This window comes from Schistocerca serialis, chromosome 2, assembly GCF_023864345.2.
Source record: "Schistocerca serialis cubense isolate TAMUIC-IGC-003099 chromosome 2, iqSchSeri2.2, whole genome shotgun sequence".
Classification (NCBI taxonomy): Eukaryota; Metazoa; Arthropoda; class Insecta; order Orthoptera; family Acrididae; genus Schistocerca; species Schistocerca serialis.
The window spans coordinates 1016554866-1016571388 of record NC_064639.1 but is presented as its reverse complement, the minus strand read 5'-3'; the positions used below and the strand labels follow the sequence as shown (position 1 = coordinate 1016571388).

The 16523-nt window shown below is 42.9% G+C and overlaps 1 protein-coding gene across 1 annotated transcript in view; it reads left to right on the top strand.

Moving 5' to 3' along the window:
- The window catches only part of LOC126458432 (brefeldin A-inhibited guanine nucleotide-exchange protein 3), a 325613-nt gene that overhangs the window by 148524 nt on the left and 160566 nt on the right, over positions 1 to 16523 (top strand). The window contains exon 10 of the mRNA XM_050095487.1: positions 11097 to 11367. Coding sequence (XP_049951444.1) covers positions 11097 to 11367 — 271 coding nt within the window. The remainder of the gene's footprint in view (positions 1 to 11096; positions 11368 to 16523) is intronic.

Sequence of the window (16523 nt, the reverse complement as noted above, 5' to 3'; positions counted from 1 at the left end):
AGACGTCTCCAGTCCTTTTTTATTCACCCGTCTTCCTTCCCCTTCAACCTTTCCACCTGAAGATGGAGCCACTGGCTCCAAAAGTTGCCAATTACATCCGTCCTTTATGTGTGTGTCCTGCTGCTGCTTGGTGAGTAGATTTTTTTGTCTATCCTATTAAATAATTTGAATATAATAGAAGGAAACATTCCACGTGGGGAAAAAAAAATATCTAAAAACAAAGATGATGTGACTTACCAAACGAAAGCGCTGGCACGTCGATAGACACACAAACAAACACAAACATACACACAAAATTCTAGCTTTCGCAACCAACGGTTGCCTCGTCAGGAAAGAGGGAAGGAGAGGGAAAGACGAAAGGATTTGGGTTTTAAGGGAGAGGATAAGGAGTCATTCCAATCCCGGGAGTGGAAAGACTTACCTTAGTGGGAAAAAATGACGGGTATACACTCCCACACACACACATATCCATCCACACATGGATATAGACTGCTCAGGCAATAAATCGATGGCAGTAGGTGACTTTGAGGCGTAAACTGCCTCATTGAATGTTCCATTCCTTCCCAGTATCACGATGTCATCCTCCAGTGGAATTGCGGTGGTTTTTTCCACCGCCTGGCTGAGCTACGGCAACTGTAAAGCTTTACACCTGCTATCTGCATTGCCCTCCAGGAAACCTGGTTCCCAGCAATGTGGACCCCAGCCCTCCGTGGCTATAAAGGATATGTCAGGAACTGTAGCGACTATAATCGAGTGTCAGATGGAGTTTGTGTATATGTCCTAAACTCGGTCTGTAGTGAACATGTGCCCCTTCAAACACCTCTTGAAGCTGTGGCTGTCAGAATAAGGATGACACAGGAAATATCTGTCTGCAATGTATATCTTCCTCCAGATGGTGCAGTACCCCTGAATGTATTAGCTGCACTGATTGATCAACTCCCTAAACCTTTCCGACTTATGGGAGATTTTAATGCCCATAATCCCTTGTGGGATGGTACCATGCTTACTGGCCGAGGCAGAGATGTCAAAACTTTACTGACACAATTCGATCTTGCCTCTTAAATACTGGGGCCTCCACACACTTCAGTGTGGCTCATGGTAATTACTCGGCCATTGATTTATCAGTTTGCAGCCCAGGACTTCTCCCAACTATCCACTGGAGAGCACATGACGACCCATGTGGTAGTGACCATTTCCCCATCTTCCTGTCACTGCCCCAGTGTCAGGCACACAGATGCCTGCCCAGATGGGCACCTCATAGCTTTAAAACAGCTCCCTGCCCGTGTTTGCTACCTTATCAAACAATGGAAGAAGGAGTGTTGGAAGAGATACGTCTCCACCATTGGATGCCACACGTCACTTTCCCAAGTCTGGGCAAAGATCAAACGCCTTCTCTGGTACCAGGCACCAATAGCTGTCCCCAGTGTTACCATAAATGGCTAGTTATGTAGCACTTTGCTCGAGCCTCTGTGTCAGAGAATTACCCCCCAGCCTTTCGCACACTCAGACAGCGGCTGGAAGGGAACATCCTCTCATTCACTACACGCTGCAGTGAATCCTGTAATGCCCCATTTACAGAGTGGGAGCTCCACAGTGCCCTTGCACACTGCCCCAACACAGCCCCTGGGTCTGATCGCATCCACAGCCAGATGATTAAACATCTCTCATCTGACTACAAGCGACACCATCTCGTCATCTTCAACCGGATCTGGTGCGATGGTGTTTTTCCATCACAGTGGCGGGAGAGCACCATCATTCAGGTGCTCAAACCCGGTAAAAACTCACTTGATGTGGATAGCTATTGGCCCATCAGCCTCACCAACGTTCTTTGTAAGCTGCTGGAACATATGGTATGTCGGCAGTTGGGTTGGGTGCTGCATTTACTCGACCCTGTGCACCACTGTGGGGTTCGATTAGTGACAGGAGCTTTTAGGATGAGTCCGCTGGCCAGTGTACTGGTGGAGGCTGGTGTCCCTCCACTGCAGATCAGACGTGTGCAGCTGCTCGCCAGTTCCACAGCACACATTCATAGTTCCCCTGAGCATCCAAATTACTGTCTCTTTTTCCCGCCTGCAGCAGTCCATCTCCTGCATCGGCAGCTCAGATCGGGGCTAACGATTGCGGTTCGTGCTCGGTCCCTTCTCTCGGAACTAGAGTCCTTCCCTTTACCACCTCTACTTGTGGTCCGTTCACATACACCTCCATGGTGTATGCCTCGGCCGCAGCTTTGTCTGGACCTTTTGCATGGCCCCAAGGACTCCGTTGATCTCGCAGCTCTCCTCTATCACTTCCTCTTGATTCTTGACTTGTTCCGGGGCTCTGAAGTGGTGTACACTGACGGCTCAATGGCTGATGGTCACGTAGGCTTTGCATATGTTCACAGAGGACGTGTTAAGCAGCTCTACTTGCCAGTTGGCTGCAGTGTTTTCACTGCAGAGCTGACGGGCATATCTCGTGCTCTTGAGTACATCCGCTCATGCCCTGGCGAGCCATTTCTCCTGTGTATTGACTCATTAAGCAGCTTACAAGCTATAGGTCAGTGCTACCCTTGCCACCATCTGGTAGTGTCCATTCATGAGTCCATCTATGCCCTGGAACAGTCCCACCATTCTGTGGTGTTTGCGTGGAACCCCAGGACACGTCGAAATCCCCGGCAATGAACTTGCCGACAGGTTGGCCAAACAGGCGACACAGAAACCACTTCTGGAGATAGACATCTCTGAAGCCGAGCTGCATTCTTTCTTACACTGCAAGGTTTTCGGGCTTTGGGAGACAGAGAGGCATAACAGCACACACAACAAACTGCGTGTCATTAAGGAGACTGTGAATGTGTAAAAGTCTTCCATGCAGGCCTCTCGCAGGGAATCAGTTGTCCTCTGCCGGCTCCGCATTGGCCATACGTGGCTGAGAGCATGGTTACCTACTCGGTCGTGAGGACCCACCTCTGTATCGCTGTGGCTCCCAAATGACAGTCGTCCACCTCTTGCTGGGACTGCCCACTTTTAGCCGCTCTGCAGCAGACTTTTGACTTTCCCAGTGCCCTGCCTTCGGTGTTGGACGACAACGCCTCCACAGCAGCTTTAGCTTTATGTTTTATCCATGAGAGTGGGTTTTACACGTCTATGTAGGTTTTAGTGCATGTCCTTTGTCCCTGTGTGTCCTCCACCCTAGTGCTTTTAGGGTGGAGGTTTTAATGTGTTGCAGAGTGACTGTCTTTCCCTTTTTATTCTCGTGGTTGGCCAGCCACTGTAATCTGCTTTCATGTTTTACTCTACATCTACATCTACATTTATACTCCGCAAGCCACCCAACGGTGTGTGGCGGAGGGCAATTTACGTGCCACTGTCATTACCTCCCTTTCCTGTTCCAGTCGCGTATGGTTCGCGGGAAGAATGACTGTCTGAAAGCCTCCGTGCGCGCTCTAATCTCTCTAATTTTACATTCGTGATCTCCTCGGGAGGTATAAGTAGGGGGAAGCAATATATTCGATACCTCATCCAGAAACGCACCCTCTCGAAACCTGGCGAGCAAGCTACACCGCGATGCAGAGCGCCTCTCTTGCAGAGTCTGCCACTTGAATTTATTAAACATCTCCGTAACGCTATCACGGTTACCAAATAACCCTGTGACGAAACGCGCCGCTCTTCTTTGGATCTTCTCTATCTCCTCCGTCAAACCGATCTGGTACGGATCCCACACTGATGAGCAATACTCAAGTATAGGTCGAACGAGTGTTTTGTAAGCCACCTCCTTTGTTGATGGACTACATTTTCTAATGACTCTCCCAATGAATCTCAACCTGGTACCTGCCTTACCAACAATTAATTTTATATGATCATTCCACTTCAAATCGTTCCGCACGCATACTCCCAGATATTTTACAGAAGTAACTGCTACCAGTGTTTGTTCCGCTATCATATAATCATACAATAAAGGATCCTTCTTTCTATGTATTCGCAATACATTACATTTGTCTATGTTAAGGGATAGTTGCCACTCCCTGCACCAAGTGCCTATCCGCTGCAGATCTTCCTGCATTTCGCTACAATTTTCTAATGCTGCAACTTCTCTGTATACTACAGCATCATCCGCGAAAAGCCGCATGGAACTTCCGACACTATCTACTAGGTCATTTATATATATTGTGAAAAGCAATGGTCCCATAACACTCCCCTGTGACACGCCAGAGGTTACTTTAACGTCTGTAGATGTCTCTCCATTGTTAACAACATGCTGTGTTCTGTTTGCTAAAAACTCTTCAATCCAGCCACACAGCTGGTCTGATATTCCGTAGGCTCTTACTTTGTTTATCAGGCGACTGTGCGGAACTGTATCGAACGCCTTCCGGAAGTCAAGAAAAATAGCATCTACCTGGGAGCCTGTATCTAATATTTTCTGGGTCTCATGAACAAATAAAGCGAGTTGGGTCTCACACGATCGCTGTTTCCGGAATCCATGTTGTTTCCTACATAGTAGATTCTGGGTTTCCAAAAACGACATGATACTCGAGCAAAAAACATGTTCTAAAATTCTACAACAGATCGACATCAGAGATATAGGTCTATAGTTTTGCGCATCTGCTCGACAACCCTTCTTGAAGACTGGGACTACCTGTGCTCTTTTCCAATCATTTGGAACCCTCCGTTCCTCTAGAGACTTGCGGTACACGGCTGTTAGAAGAGGGGCAAGTTCTTTCGCGTACTCTGTGTAGAATCGAATTGGTATCCCGTCAGGTCCAGTGGACTTTCCTCTATTGAGTGATTCCAGTTGCTTTTCTATTCCTTGGACACTCATTTCGATGTCAGCCATTTTTTCGTTTGTGCGAGGATTTAGAGAAGGAACTGCAGTGCGGTCTTCCTCTGTGAAACAGCTTTGGAAAAAGGTGTTTAGTATTTCAGCTTTACGCGTGTCATCCTCTGTTTCAATGCCATCATCATCCTGGAGTGTCTGGATATGCTGTTTCGAGCCACTTACTGATTTAACATAAGAACAGAACTTCCTAGGATTTTCTGTCAAGTCGGTACATAGAATTTTACTTTCGAATTCACTGAATGCTTCACGCATAGCCCTCCTTATGCTAACTTTGACATCATTTAGCTTCTGTTTCTCTGAGAGGTTTTGGCTGCGTTTAAACTTGGAGTGAAGCTCTCTTTGCTTTCGCAGTAGTTTCCTAACTTTGTTGTTGTACCACGGTGGGTTTTTCCCGTCCCTCACAGTTTTACTCGGCACGTACCTGTCTAAAACGCATTTTACGATTGCCTTGAACTTTTTCCATAAACAATCAACATTGTCAGTGTCGGAACAGAAATTTTCGTTTTGATCTGTTAGGTAGTCTGAAATCTGCCTTCTATTACTCTTGCTAAACAGATAAACCTTCCTCCCTTTTTTTATATTCCTATTAACCTCCATATTCAGGGATGCTGCAATGGCCTTATGATCACTGATTCCCTGTTCTGCACTTAAAGAGTCGAAAAGTTCGGGTCTGTTTGTTATCAGTAGGTCCAAGATGTTATCTCCACGAGTCAGTCCTCTGTTTAATTGCTCGAGGTAATTTTCGGATAGTGCACTCAGTATAATGTCACTCGATGCTCTGTCCCTACCACCCGTCCTAAATATCTGAGTGTCCCAGTCTATATCTGGTAAATTGAAATCTTCACCTAAGACTATAACATGCTGAGAAAATTTATGTGAAATGTATTCCAAATTTTCTCTCAGTTGTTCAGCCACTAATGCTGCTGAGTTGGGAGGTCGGTAAAAGGAGCCAATTATTAACCTAGCTCGGTTGTTGAGTGTAACCTCCACCCATAATAATTCACAGGAACTATCCACTTCTACTTCACTACAGGATAAACTACTACTAACAGCGACGAACACTCCACCACCGGTTGCATGCAATCTATCCTTTCTAAACACTGTCTGTACCTTTGTAAAAATTTCGGCAGAATTTATCTCTGGCTTAAGCCAGCTTTCTGTACCTATAACGATTTCAGCTTTGGTGCTTTCTATCAGCGCTTGAAGTTCTGGTACTTTACCAACGCAGCTTCGACAGTTGACAATTACAATACCGATTGCTGCTTGGTCCCCGCATGTCCTGACTTTGCCCCGCACCCGTTGGGGCTGTTGCCCTTTCTGTACTTGCCCAAGGCCATCTAACCTAAAAAACCGTCCAGCCCATGCCACACAACCCCTGCTACCCGTGTAGCCGCTTGTTGCGTGTAGTGGACTCCTGACCTATCCAGCGGAACCCGAAACCCCACCACCCTATGGCACAAGTCAAGGAATCTGCAGTCCACACGGTCGCAGAACCGTCTCAGCCTCTGATTCAGACAGACGGCTCTGTACCAAAGGTCCGCAGTCAGTCCTGTCGACGATGCTGCAGATGGTGAGCTCTGCTTTCATCCCGCTAGCGAGACTGGCAGTCTTCACCAAATCAGATAGCCGCCGGAAGCCAGAGAGGATTTCCTCCAATCCATAGCGACACACATCATTGGTGCCGACATGAGCGTCCACCTGCAGATGGGTGCACCCTGTACCCTTCATGGCATCCGGAAGGACCCTTTCCACATCTGGAATGACTCCCCCTGGTATGCACACAGTGTGCACATTGGTTTTCTTCCCCTCTCTTGCTGCCATTTCCCTAAGGGGCCCCATTACGCGCCTGACGTTGGAGCTCCCAACTACAAGTAAGCCCACCCTCTGCGAACGCCCAGATCTTGCAGACTGAGGGGCAACCTCTGGAACAGGACAAGCAGCCATGTCAGGCCGAAGATCAGTATCAGCCTGAGACAGATCCTGAAACCGTTTCGTCAGACAAACTGGAGAGGCCTTCCGTTCAGCCCTCCGGAATGTCTTTCGCCCCCTGCCACACCTTGAGACGACCTCCCACTCTACCACAGGTGAGGGATCAGCCTCAATGCGGGCAGTATCCCGGGCAACCACAGTCGTAGTCTGATCAGGGGATGTGTGGGACGAGCTGGCCGTCCCCGACAAACCCCCATCCAGACCCCCACAGTGATGCCCATTGGCAACAGCCTCATGCTGTGTGACCGAAGCCAACACTGCCTGAAGCTGGGAGCGAAGGGATGCCAACTGCCTGCATCCGAACACAGCAGCTGCAGTCCCTATCCATGCTAAAAACAGTTTTGCAAAGAATGTCTGAACTAATCTACAGAGAGCGCAAACAAATCGACAAAATTTAAACGGTTATTAAAATACAAGATTGCCTAGTAAATGCAGTAATGCTGCTACTTGCGCACTGCTGACGCTGCTCGGCGGCGGAAGGAGACTACGCGAATTTACACCATTCAGGTACTAAAACGCGATGCTACACTGTCAAATACTATAATACGCCCGAAATTTATGAATTAAACAATGCAAGTACCAAAAACACACAACGAAATTAAGAATTAAACTATGTAACAAATGAGTGAGCTGGGAGTATACGACTTGCTGCTGCAGCTGCTTATCCAACGGCGGCAGGGAGCACACTCCCTTCTGTTTCTAGCGTCTCTCTCTTGTTTTTTGTACTTTTTTGTTCCTTTTAGTATTCGTTGCCTTCCCTTCATTCTTGTGGCTTGTCCTTTCTTTCCATTTTGTTTTATACGTTTCGTCCGTTTAATTCTCACCCATGTGGCATTGATTTATTAGGAACAAAGGACCGATGACCTCGTAGTTTGGTCCCTTCTCTCTCTTCAACCTACCAACCAACCAACAAATAAAGCTTTTGGCCCGTAAGGGCTTCTTCAGAAATAGATGAATAGACCACACATACACACACACACACACACACACACACACACACACACACACACACGACTGCAGTCTCAGGCAACTGTAGCCACACTGTGAGCAGCAGCACCAGTGTACAATGGGAGTGATGACTTGGTGGGGGTAAGGAGGAGGCTGGGTGGGGAGGTGGAGAGATGGTTGTGTAGGGTGGCGGACAGTGCATTGCTGCTGGGGAGCATGCAGGGATGAGGTGGAGAGAGGGTTGGACAGCTATGTGCAGTTGGGAGGTTAGACAGTGGGAGAGATTGGGGGGGGGGGGGGGGGCAGCGGAAAAGGAGAGAAATAAAAGGACTGGGTGTGATGATGATGGGAACAGGAGGCTGGATGGGTGAGGACAACAACTAATGAAGATTGAGGCCAGGATGGTTATGGGAACGTAGGATATATTGCAGGGAATTTTCGCATGTGCGCAGTTCAGAAAAGCTAGTGTTGGTGGGAAGTATCCATATGGCACAGGCTGTGAAACAGTCATTGAAATGAAGAATGTCGTGTTTAGCAGTGTGCTCAGCAACCGGATGGTCCACTTGTTTCTTGGCCACAGTTTGTGTTTGTCGGTGACCGTTCATGAGGACAGACAGCTTGCTGGTCGTCATGCCCACATTGAATGCAGCACAATGGCTGCAGCTTAGCTTGTAGATCACACAACTGGTTTCACAGCTAGCCCTGCCTTTGATGGGATAGGTGATGTTTGTGACTGGTCTGGAGTAGATGGTGGTGGTGGGAGAATATATGGGACAGGTCTCACATCTAGGTCTATTACAGGGGTAGAAGCCATGAGGCAAGGGGCTGCAAAGAGGGGTTCTGTAGGGATGGAAGAGTATATTGTGTAGGTTCGATGGACGGCAGATGGACAATAGTATCCGTCCCCCTCCCTGCCCCAGCCTCCTTCTTACCTCCACCCAGTCACCACTCCCATCCTGCACTGATGCTGCTGCTCACAGTGTGGCTACAGTTGCCTGAGACTGTAGTCGTGTGTGTGTGTGTGTGTGTGTGTGTGTGTGTGTGTGTGTGTGTGTTTTGTCTATTTTTTGTGGAGGCTTTACAGGTGGAAAGCTTTATTTGTGACAGTCTTTTTATTGTGCCTATCTGAGACTCAGCATCTCCGCTATATGGTGAGTGACAACTTCCCTTTCCATAGTACAGTTAATCAGTTTTAGCTTTCTAAAATCTCCAGCTGGATAAAAACTGTAGAGCTGTTATATCATTCCCCATCACAAAAAATAACAAATGAGAAATAACCAATTTGGTGGGGCAGTAAGGCTCTTAAATAATAAGGAAACATTAATAGAGCAAAGATGATGCAGTATACATCTAAAGGTTTATAGCACATAACTATGTTATGCCATGTCTGACATCAAGCAGGAATTTAATTCCAGACATGATTGGAAGACTGATGGTAGTATTCACATTTGCGCAGATAGAAAGAACATCTACAAATATATATATATGAAACGAATTATATTGAAGTTGGTATCATTAACTGTAATAAGTCTTGTACATAAGTAAAAATTTTCAGAAGCTGAATTATTTTTGCAGTTTTACACTGAAATGTTTGTCGATTGCCTATACTGTGAATATTGTCTCACTGATGAGTCAAAACATTATGGTATTGGCTCAGCTTTGGAATGCAACACAGCATCTGTTTTGCATGACCTTGATTTGAGAAGTTCTTGGTAGGCTCCCAGTGGTATGTGGTACCACATGTCTATACACAGTTCACACAGTTACAGTAAATAAAAGACCAGTGGTTTGTAGGTGCGGAACGGTTTCCCTATAGCATCCCAGATGGGTTCTATTGGGTTCAGATCAGGTGAATTCGCTGCCCATGAATTCACTATCCTGCTCATCAAACCATTGTAGCATGATTCTAGCCTTGTGATGTGAACAGTTATCCTGCAGGAAGATGCAATTTCCATTTGGGAAGTTATCAAGTAACAAGAGACACAGGTGATCCACAATACTGTTCTTGTAGTCCACAGCTGTGATGATGCTTTTGATATCACAGGTACCATGGAAGCCCAGATGAATGTTACCCATAGCATAATACAGCCCCCACTGGCCTACATTTGCAGTGCGTTGCATTTTTCTAGCAGCTGTTTGCCTGGATAACAGTGTATTTGGACACCAAGAAACATTATTCGTACTACCAGGTGAAATGTTTCCATTGATCCATGGTGAAATCTCAATGATCCCTTGTGCACGGTATAATTGTTGATCAGCATGAGAACACATAGGATCATTTGCTGTGGAATCCCGTTTGGAACAATATGCACTGGGCAGTATGCTCAGAAACACTTGTGCCTGAATAAGTATTGTACTCTGCCATCAGATCTGCCATGAATTGCTGCCTGTCCCGCTTTACAGAGTGAGCAAACCTCTGACCATATTTTGTGAAGCATGTTTACAGCCAACATGTTGTATCCACTCATGGATTCACTGTCCTTCAACCACTTTACATAGATGCTCTCAAGAGTAACGTGTGAACAGCCAGCCTGCTTTTTTCTAGATGCCTGTTTCCAAGTGCCAGATCATTATTATCTACCCTTTGTTAAAACTAGTAGATTTCCCCCATATTGCTGCTAGAATTATGCCCAATTCAGTCACTGTTCTAGTTATATTATTTCCATACAACATCATGTGCCTGCAACCCAGGAGCTGACATTCAGCGTCACTGTGGGCAGAGGCCATAATGTTTTGGTCACATCACTGTACATCTACATATATGTTTCTTTGAAGATAAAAAATGGATGCAGTGCAATTTCTGTGCAGTTCCTTTGAGGTGTGAAGTGTGTAGACAAGTAAGGTCTACAGTACTCATAACTGAATTTTCCTACTTCTTTCTGCCAAAACACAGTTCCTGTTTACAACAATTATTAGACCAGATTACTTTTCACCTTGAATGTAGTGTTTTTGAGTGTTGGGTAGACACACAAATGATACAATATCTGATTAGATAGAGAAAGCTGTTAGAAAGGCAGATGTATTCCAATGAGTCTGTAACAATTACAGAAATGAACAAAATGTTAGTAGTGATGATGTAACCGTGTAGAATGTTCTTATGAAAATGTCTGTCACCCATTGTTAAATTTACAATATGGGTGATATTTTCTAGTCAAGACTTTCAATTGCAATTAGTATTTTCTGTTTACTTTATCACTTCAATCTGTTTCAGCAGTAATGGATATGCTAACCAGGGAATAGTGCTAAGCTTGGAAAATTAAAATAAATTTCGGTATCTCTTTTATTTTCAGTATTGTAACTGCACTTGTTATACATAAGGTTTTCTTTTTCAACTCTTATTCGTGCAGGCCCTCTAACATACCAGTCAATGCTGCGTTTGCCTAAGCCATATCGTGAACGTATTGAGAGGGAACAAGAGTATCTAGCTACACATGACAAGAGTCTTTGTAAAGCTAATAAATTACATAAATGTGATGACCCACAAACTGCTGAAGATGACAGTGACAGCAGTGGCATTGGTGAACAGGGTGATGACTCTCTGCCACGTCCACATTCACAGTGTGGTAGCACTAGTTCAGGGGAAACAGAGGGTCCAGAAGAAGGTTACTGTCATGACCAGAGAGAGGCAAGTGCAGCATACTACTATTTCTGTTTTCTCTTCATTGCATGCATGAGAATGCTTCTCTATAGCACAAGAAGTTTGTTGTATCACACGGATCTCCAAACATAACATTTTATTTTCTTATAATTTTCTGTTTTGCATCAGTGCAATGACATTAGAGGTAAGTTTGTGTGTTTTTCAGTGTGTTTGTCCTGTTTTCTTAATATAAAATAGTGCTACACTTGACATCTTTCAATATCAAAGTAACTACTACTCTAACAGTTATGAACAAGTGGAATAATGTGCAGGTGATACCCATATATAAGAAAGGTAAAAGAAGGGGCCTGCATAATTACAGACCAATACCATTAACGTAGGTTTCGAACATACTCTGATAGTGAGTTTGAATATAATAAATTTCCTGAAACAAAGATCGGTGAATGACAAGCAATCTTAAAAAAAGGAAGGTCCTGCATTGAACAGATTTGGAACTTGCAAACACTTGTGAAGATCAGACAGCCGAACAACATTGTAGTCACATTCATGGACTTTAAGAAGGGCTATGACTCCATACCCAGGCAGATTCTCTTTGACATAATAGATGAAGACAGAAAAAGTAGGACTCTCATATGACAGACACTTGCAGATGCTACATTCAAAATAAAATTAATGGGAAAAATCTCAGACCCATTTGATATACATATAGGAATCAGACAAGGAGATGGTCTCTTACCACTTTTATTCAGTGTGGTCTTGGACAAAATTATTAAACAATGGGACAAAAATAAAAGGAATTCTGTTAGGAACAACATGTGCAGAGAAGATGATCATAAAATGCCTGAAATTTGCAGATGACCTGGCAGTATTCAGCAACAATAGATGAGAAGCACTGCAATACTTACATGGCATCTCTGCCGAAACAGGTCTACAGATATCACATGAGGAAACACAATACATGGAAAGAAAGAACAAAAACAAACAAGCCAAGTTCACAAAATCCAGAAAGGTTAACAGAGTGGAAAAATTCAAATATCTTGGGGAATATATACAAATAGGAGGATCTAACAAGGCCTCCAACATAGAAAGAACAGGAAAACTTCAGAAAGCGTACAAAATGGCCTGGACACACTACAATAACAGAAATATTTCAAGACAGGCCAAACGCAGGCACTATAGTACAATTGTACTACCAGAAGCATTCTCCGCATCAGAAATAACCACAGTTGGAGCATCAGGCATCACAGAGACAGAAAAAAATAGAACATAAATTCCTCAGAAAATTTTTGGAGCATTACACAGAGATGGTATACGGATGAAAAGACCAACGAAATATATGAAAGTACAGGCACACTCACAGACATGATCAGAAAACACCAACTAACATTCTGTGGACACATACCTAGAATGAACAATAACAGACTCACAAATAGGATTTTTGATGTAATGAACATTCAGCGAAAAAACTAATTGGTTTCAAGAAATAGAAGATGACCTAAAACAAGCAGAGATCAGTATTGAAATGATAAATGAAAGAGACAAATTCAGAAAAAATATAAACATGAAATCTGAAGTAAAAGAAAGGAAGAAAAAAGGTAAATTATGGACAGAGCAAAGGAAACAGGAACACAGCCAAAGAATGAAGAGGCACTGGGAAGAGAAAAGAAGGAAACAGGAAAAAAATCAATAATCAAGTAATATTACAAGTTAACCACTGTCCTGGAAGCAAAAAATGTGTAATAATAAATTTCTTTGAGACAGAAAAGCTTCCGTCCACAAATCAGCAAATTTAGAAAGCATCACTTATACAAAACTCAGCTTGCCCATTTTTCAGATGACATTCCATAAACCATGGATGAAGGGCAACAGGCAGATTCCATATTCCTAGATTTCCGGAAAGTGTTTGACACTGTGCCCCACTGCAGACAGTAAATGAAGGTTGGACCTATGGAATAAGTTCCTAGATAAGTGAATGGCTCAAGGATTCTTAAGTAACAGAACCTACTACTTTGTCCTCGATGATGAGTGTTCATCAGAGATAAGGACAATGTATAAGGTTCTGTTTCTTATCCTGTACTGTATATACATAAATGATAAGATGGACAGGGTGGGCAGCAATCTGTGGCTGTTTGCTGGAGGTGCTGTGGTGTATTGGAAGGTATCATGTTGAGTGACTATACGAGGATACTTGATCACTTAAACAAATTTTGAGTTGGTGTCATGAACGGCAGCCACCTCTAAATGTAGAATTGTGGATTAGTAGGAAAAACAACCCTGTAACATTCAAATACAGAATTAGTAGTGTATCACTTGACACAGTGTATTAAATATCTGTGTGTTAAGTTGCAGAGTGATATGAAATAGAATGGACATGTAAGGAAGTTAGTGCTGAAGAAGAATTGTTGACTTCAGTTTATTGGGAGAATTTTAGGAAAGTGTATCTCATATGTGAAGGAGACAGTGTATAGAACACTAGTATGACCCGTTCTTGAGTACTGCTCAAATCTGTGGGATCCCCACCAGGTCAAATTACAGGAAGACATTGAAGCAATTAAAAGGAGTGCTGCTGGATTTTTTACGAGTGGGTTCAATCTATAGAAGGACCACAAAGAGGAAATAAGAGAAATTAGAGCTCATACAGAGGCATATAGATGGCTTGTGTGCTCCATTTGCAAGTGGAACAGGAAAGGATATGGTTAGGGCGGTATAAGGTACCCTGTGCCATGCACTGTATACAGTGGCTTGTGAAGTATGTATGTAGATGTAGTTGTAGATGTAGGTGACACTACAATTATTGAACTTCCTGCAGGGAAGCAGTAAACAAAAATTGAGAAAACCGTACAGTCACATGTTGATTGATGCATACACACAAATACATATACAGCAAAGAGGCATTAGTAATTCTTCAACTGCTGCTCTTTTTTTAATTTTAGTACACACATACATGTTTTTAGATGTCTGCAGTTGTATAAGGGTGAGAATATAACAAAAAAGTAATAATAGAGTGATGGTTCAAAAGCTTACATTGTTCCTCTTTAAATATGAATATTATGTTTGTGTTAGCTTTTTACTTTGGTTAGTCTGGACATCTGCTGTAATGGATTTCGTATGTTCTCTCTCAAGATATTTGACTTCTCCTATTTCAATACTTAATATGCAAGGAATATGACTTGTGTAAATATCTTGAATTCTTCGTGTGTTCTTACTCAAGATATTTGACTTCTACTATTTCAGTACTTCACTGTACAGGGGACGTGACTTTTGTAAACATCTTGAGTCCTGAAATTAGAATGACATTAATGACTTTTCAGTATCTTCTACAGACTTGGCATGACATCATGCCGCATTATTACAGCATGTGCTTTGACTCTGTGGGGCACCGTGTTACTCCAGTTTGGGGGGCCAACTCAAGGAGAAAACACAAAGCCCATGGAGGTACACAACTGGTGGTAACAGTTTGATTGCTGTTCCACCTTGAACACATGCAACATCCATATATATAATCACATGCAAAACCTCCAAACAGCTTCTGTTCAAATTACTATATGCACATTGGGAGTTTATCCAGAAAGTGAATGCGGATTTATTTCAAATTAGAGCTGTAATTCTTGGAAATAATCTTCATTGTTTTCCATGATTTTTTCCCAAAATGCATTGCTGTACTAATGAAACTGCTTTAGAGGTAGAAGACAATTTTTGTCAAGGAAAATATGACCAACACATCAGAATATGAAGTTCTACCAGTGAGCATTATGATGATTTTGGTTGGCAGCACAATAGAATCCTATGAGGAACCATTATAAATGATCCAGGTTTCTTTTCTATGCTTCATAAAACATTATTTGTACTGACCTTTGGTCCTCCCTTGCTATTTGCTTTGGAGCAATAGTCGATAACTCACTGGCTGCATGTGGCCCCTGACCCCACATGTGTGCAGCCTGTAGACCTATCGCAAAACTGCTAGAGGTTTTATTCGCTTTTCATACAAGAAAATACATTTCAAAACAAGCAGTTAGAAACAGGAGCTGGTAGTCTCATTGTGGTCAATGTATTTTATTGCCAATGATTATGCTGTATGACATTGTTTATATAGCCAATCTCAGTGCAGTGGAGTGATGCCAGTGTTCTTGTGACTCATACAGTGACACAAAGGCTGGCCTAGCTCTAATGTTATTCGGGAGTTGTGATGCAGCATATGAGGGTTGATTCATAGTGACCTAAAATGCATCTATTCTTCAGGTGTCAGTTTCTTTTCACCAGTTGCTTGGTAACCATCAAGAACACTAGGTGAGTGTTAATCATCACTATTATTACTATATTTGAAATGTTGTGTTGAGCAGTGACCACATCTGTACAGAAAATTCAGGTTGAAATATATGTTTCAAGTCATGAAAAATAAGCATGTTTCTGTCCAATATTTCTAACAAGAGGGAAACAGAAAATGGGTAGAGTATCTTTAATGCACAGTGGACAGAAATATTCATTTTTGTACAATGTAAGAATAACCCACATTCTTTAATTTGTCGAGGTAGAGTGTCTGTTTTGAAGAAATACAATTTAAAGAGACTTCACAAATTTCTACATATGAAAAGGTGTTCATCTGTTATTATGACAAAATGCAAATCTGATGTGAGAAAGAAAGAAAATAAAGTAAAACTTTGTTTCTTTGTGAGCCACTTGTCATGTTTCTGAGACAATAGACATATTTTGTAGGTCATCTATTGTCTCAGAGTTGGCGAAAACCTATGTTATTGAAGTCCATTATTGAAAAGGTGTGACCAGTAAAGTTATCAGCAGTCAAAACAATCTGACAGATCAGTTACAAATAGAGTAGAGGACATAGATAATGAATGAAAACTATGTTTGGAGAAAGTGCTAGTAAATTTATTGTTTTTTCTCTCACTATGGACGAGAGTACAAATGTTTGTAATTTTTCACAATTTGTTATTTTTATTACAGGTATTGACAATAACTTTCTAATAACTGAAGAGTTGCCACTCTTCAATGTGAAGGTTACAACCAGGTCAGGATTTATTCGAAAAATGTGTGCGGCGCTATTAAAGAACTAAAACTGGCATAGGTCAAATAAAAAAGTATGACCAATGAAGGAGTTAGAAGTGCATTTGAAGCAGAGGTACTCTGTTTGTTAAAATGAAACAGGGAGTTTAAAAGAGTG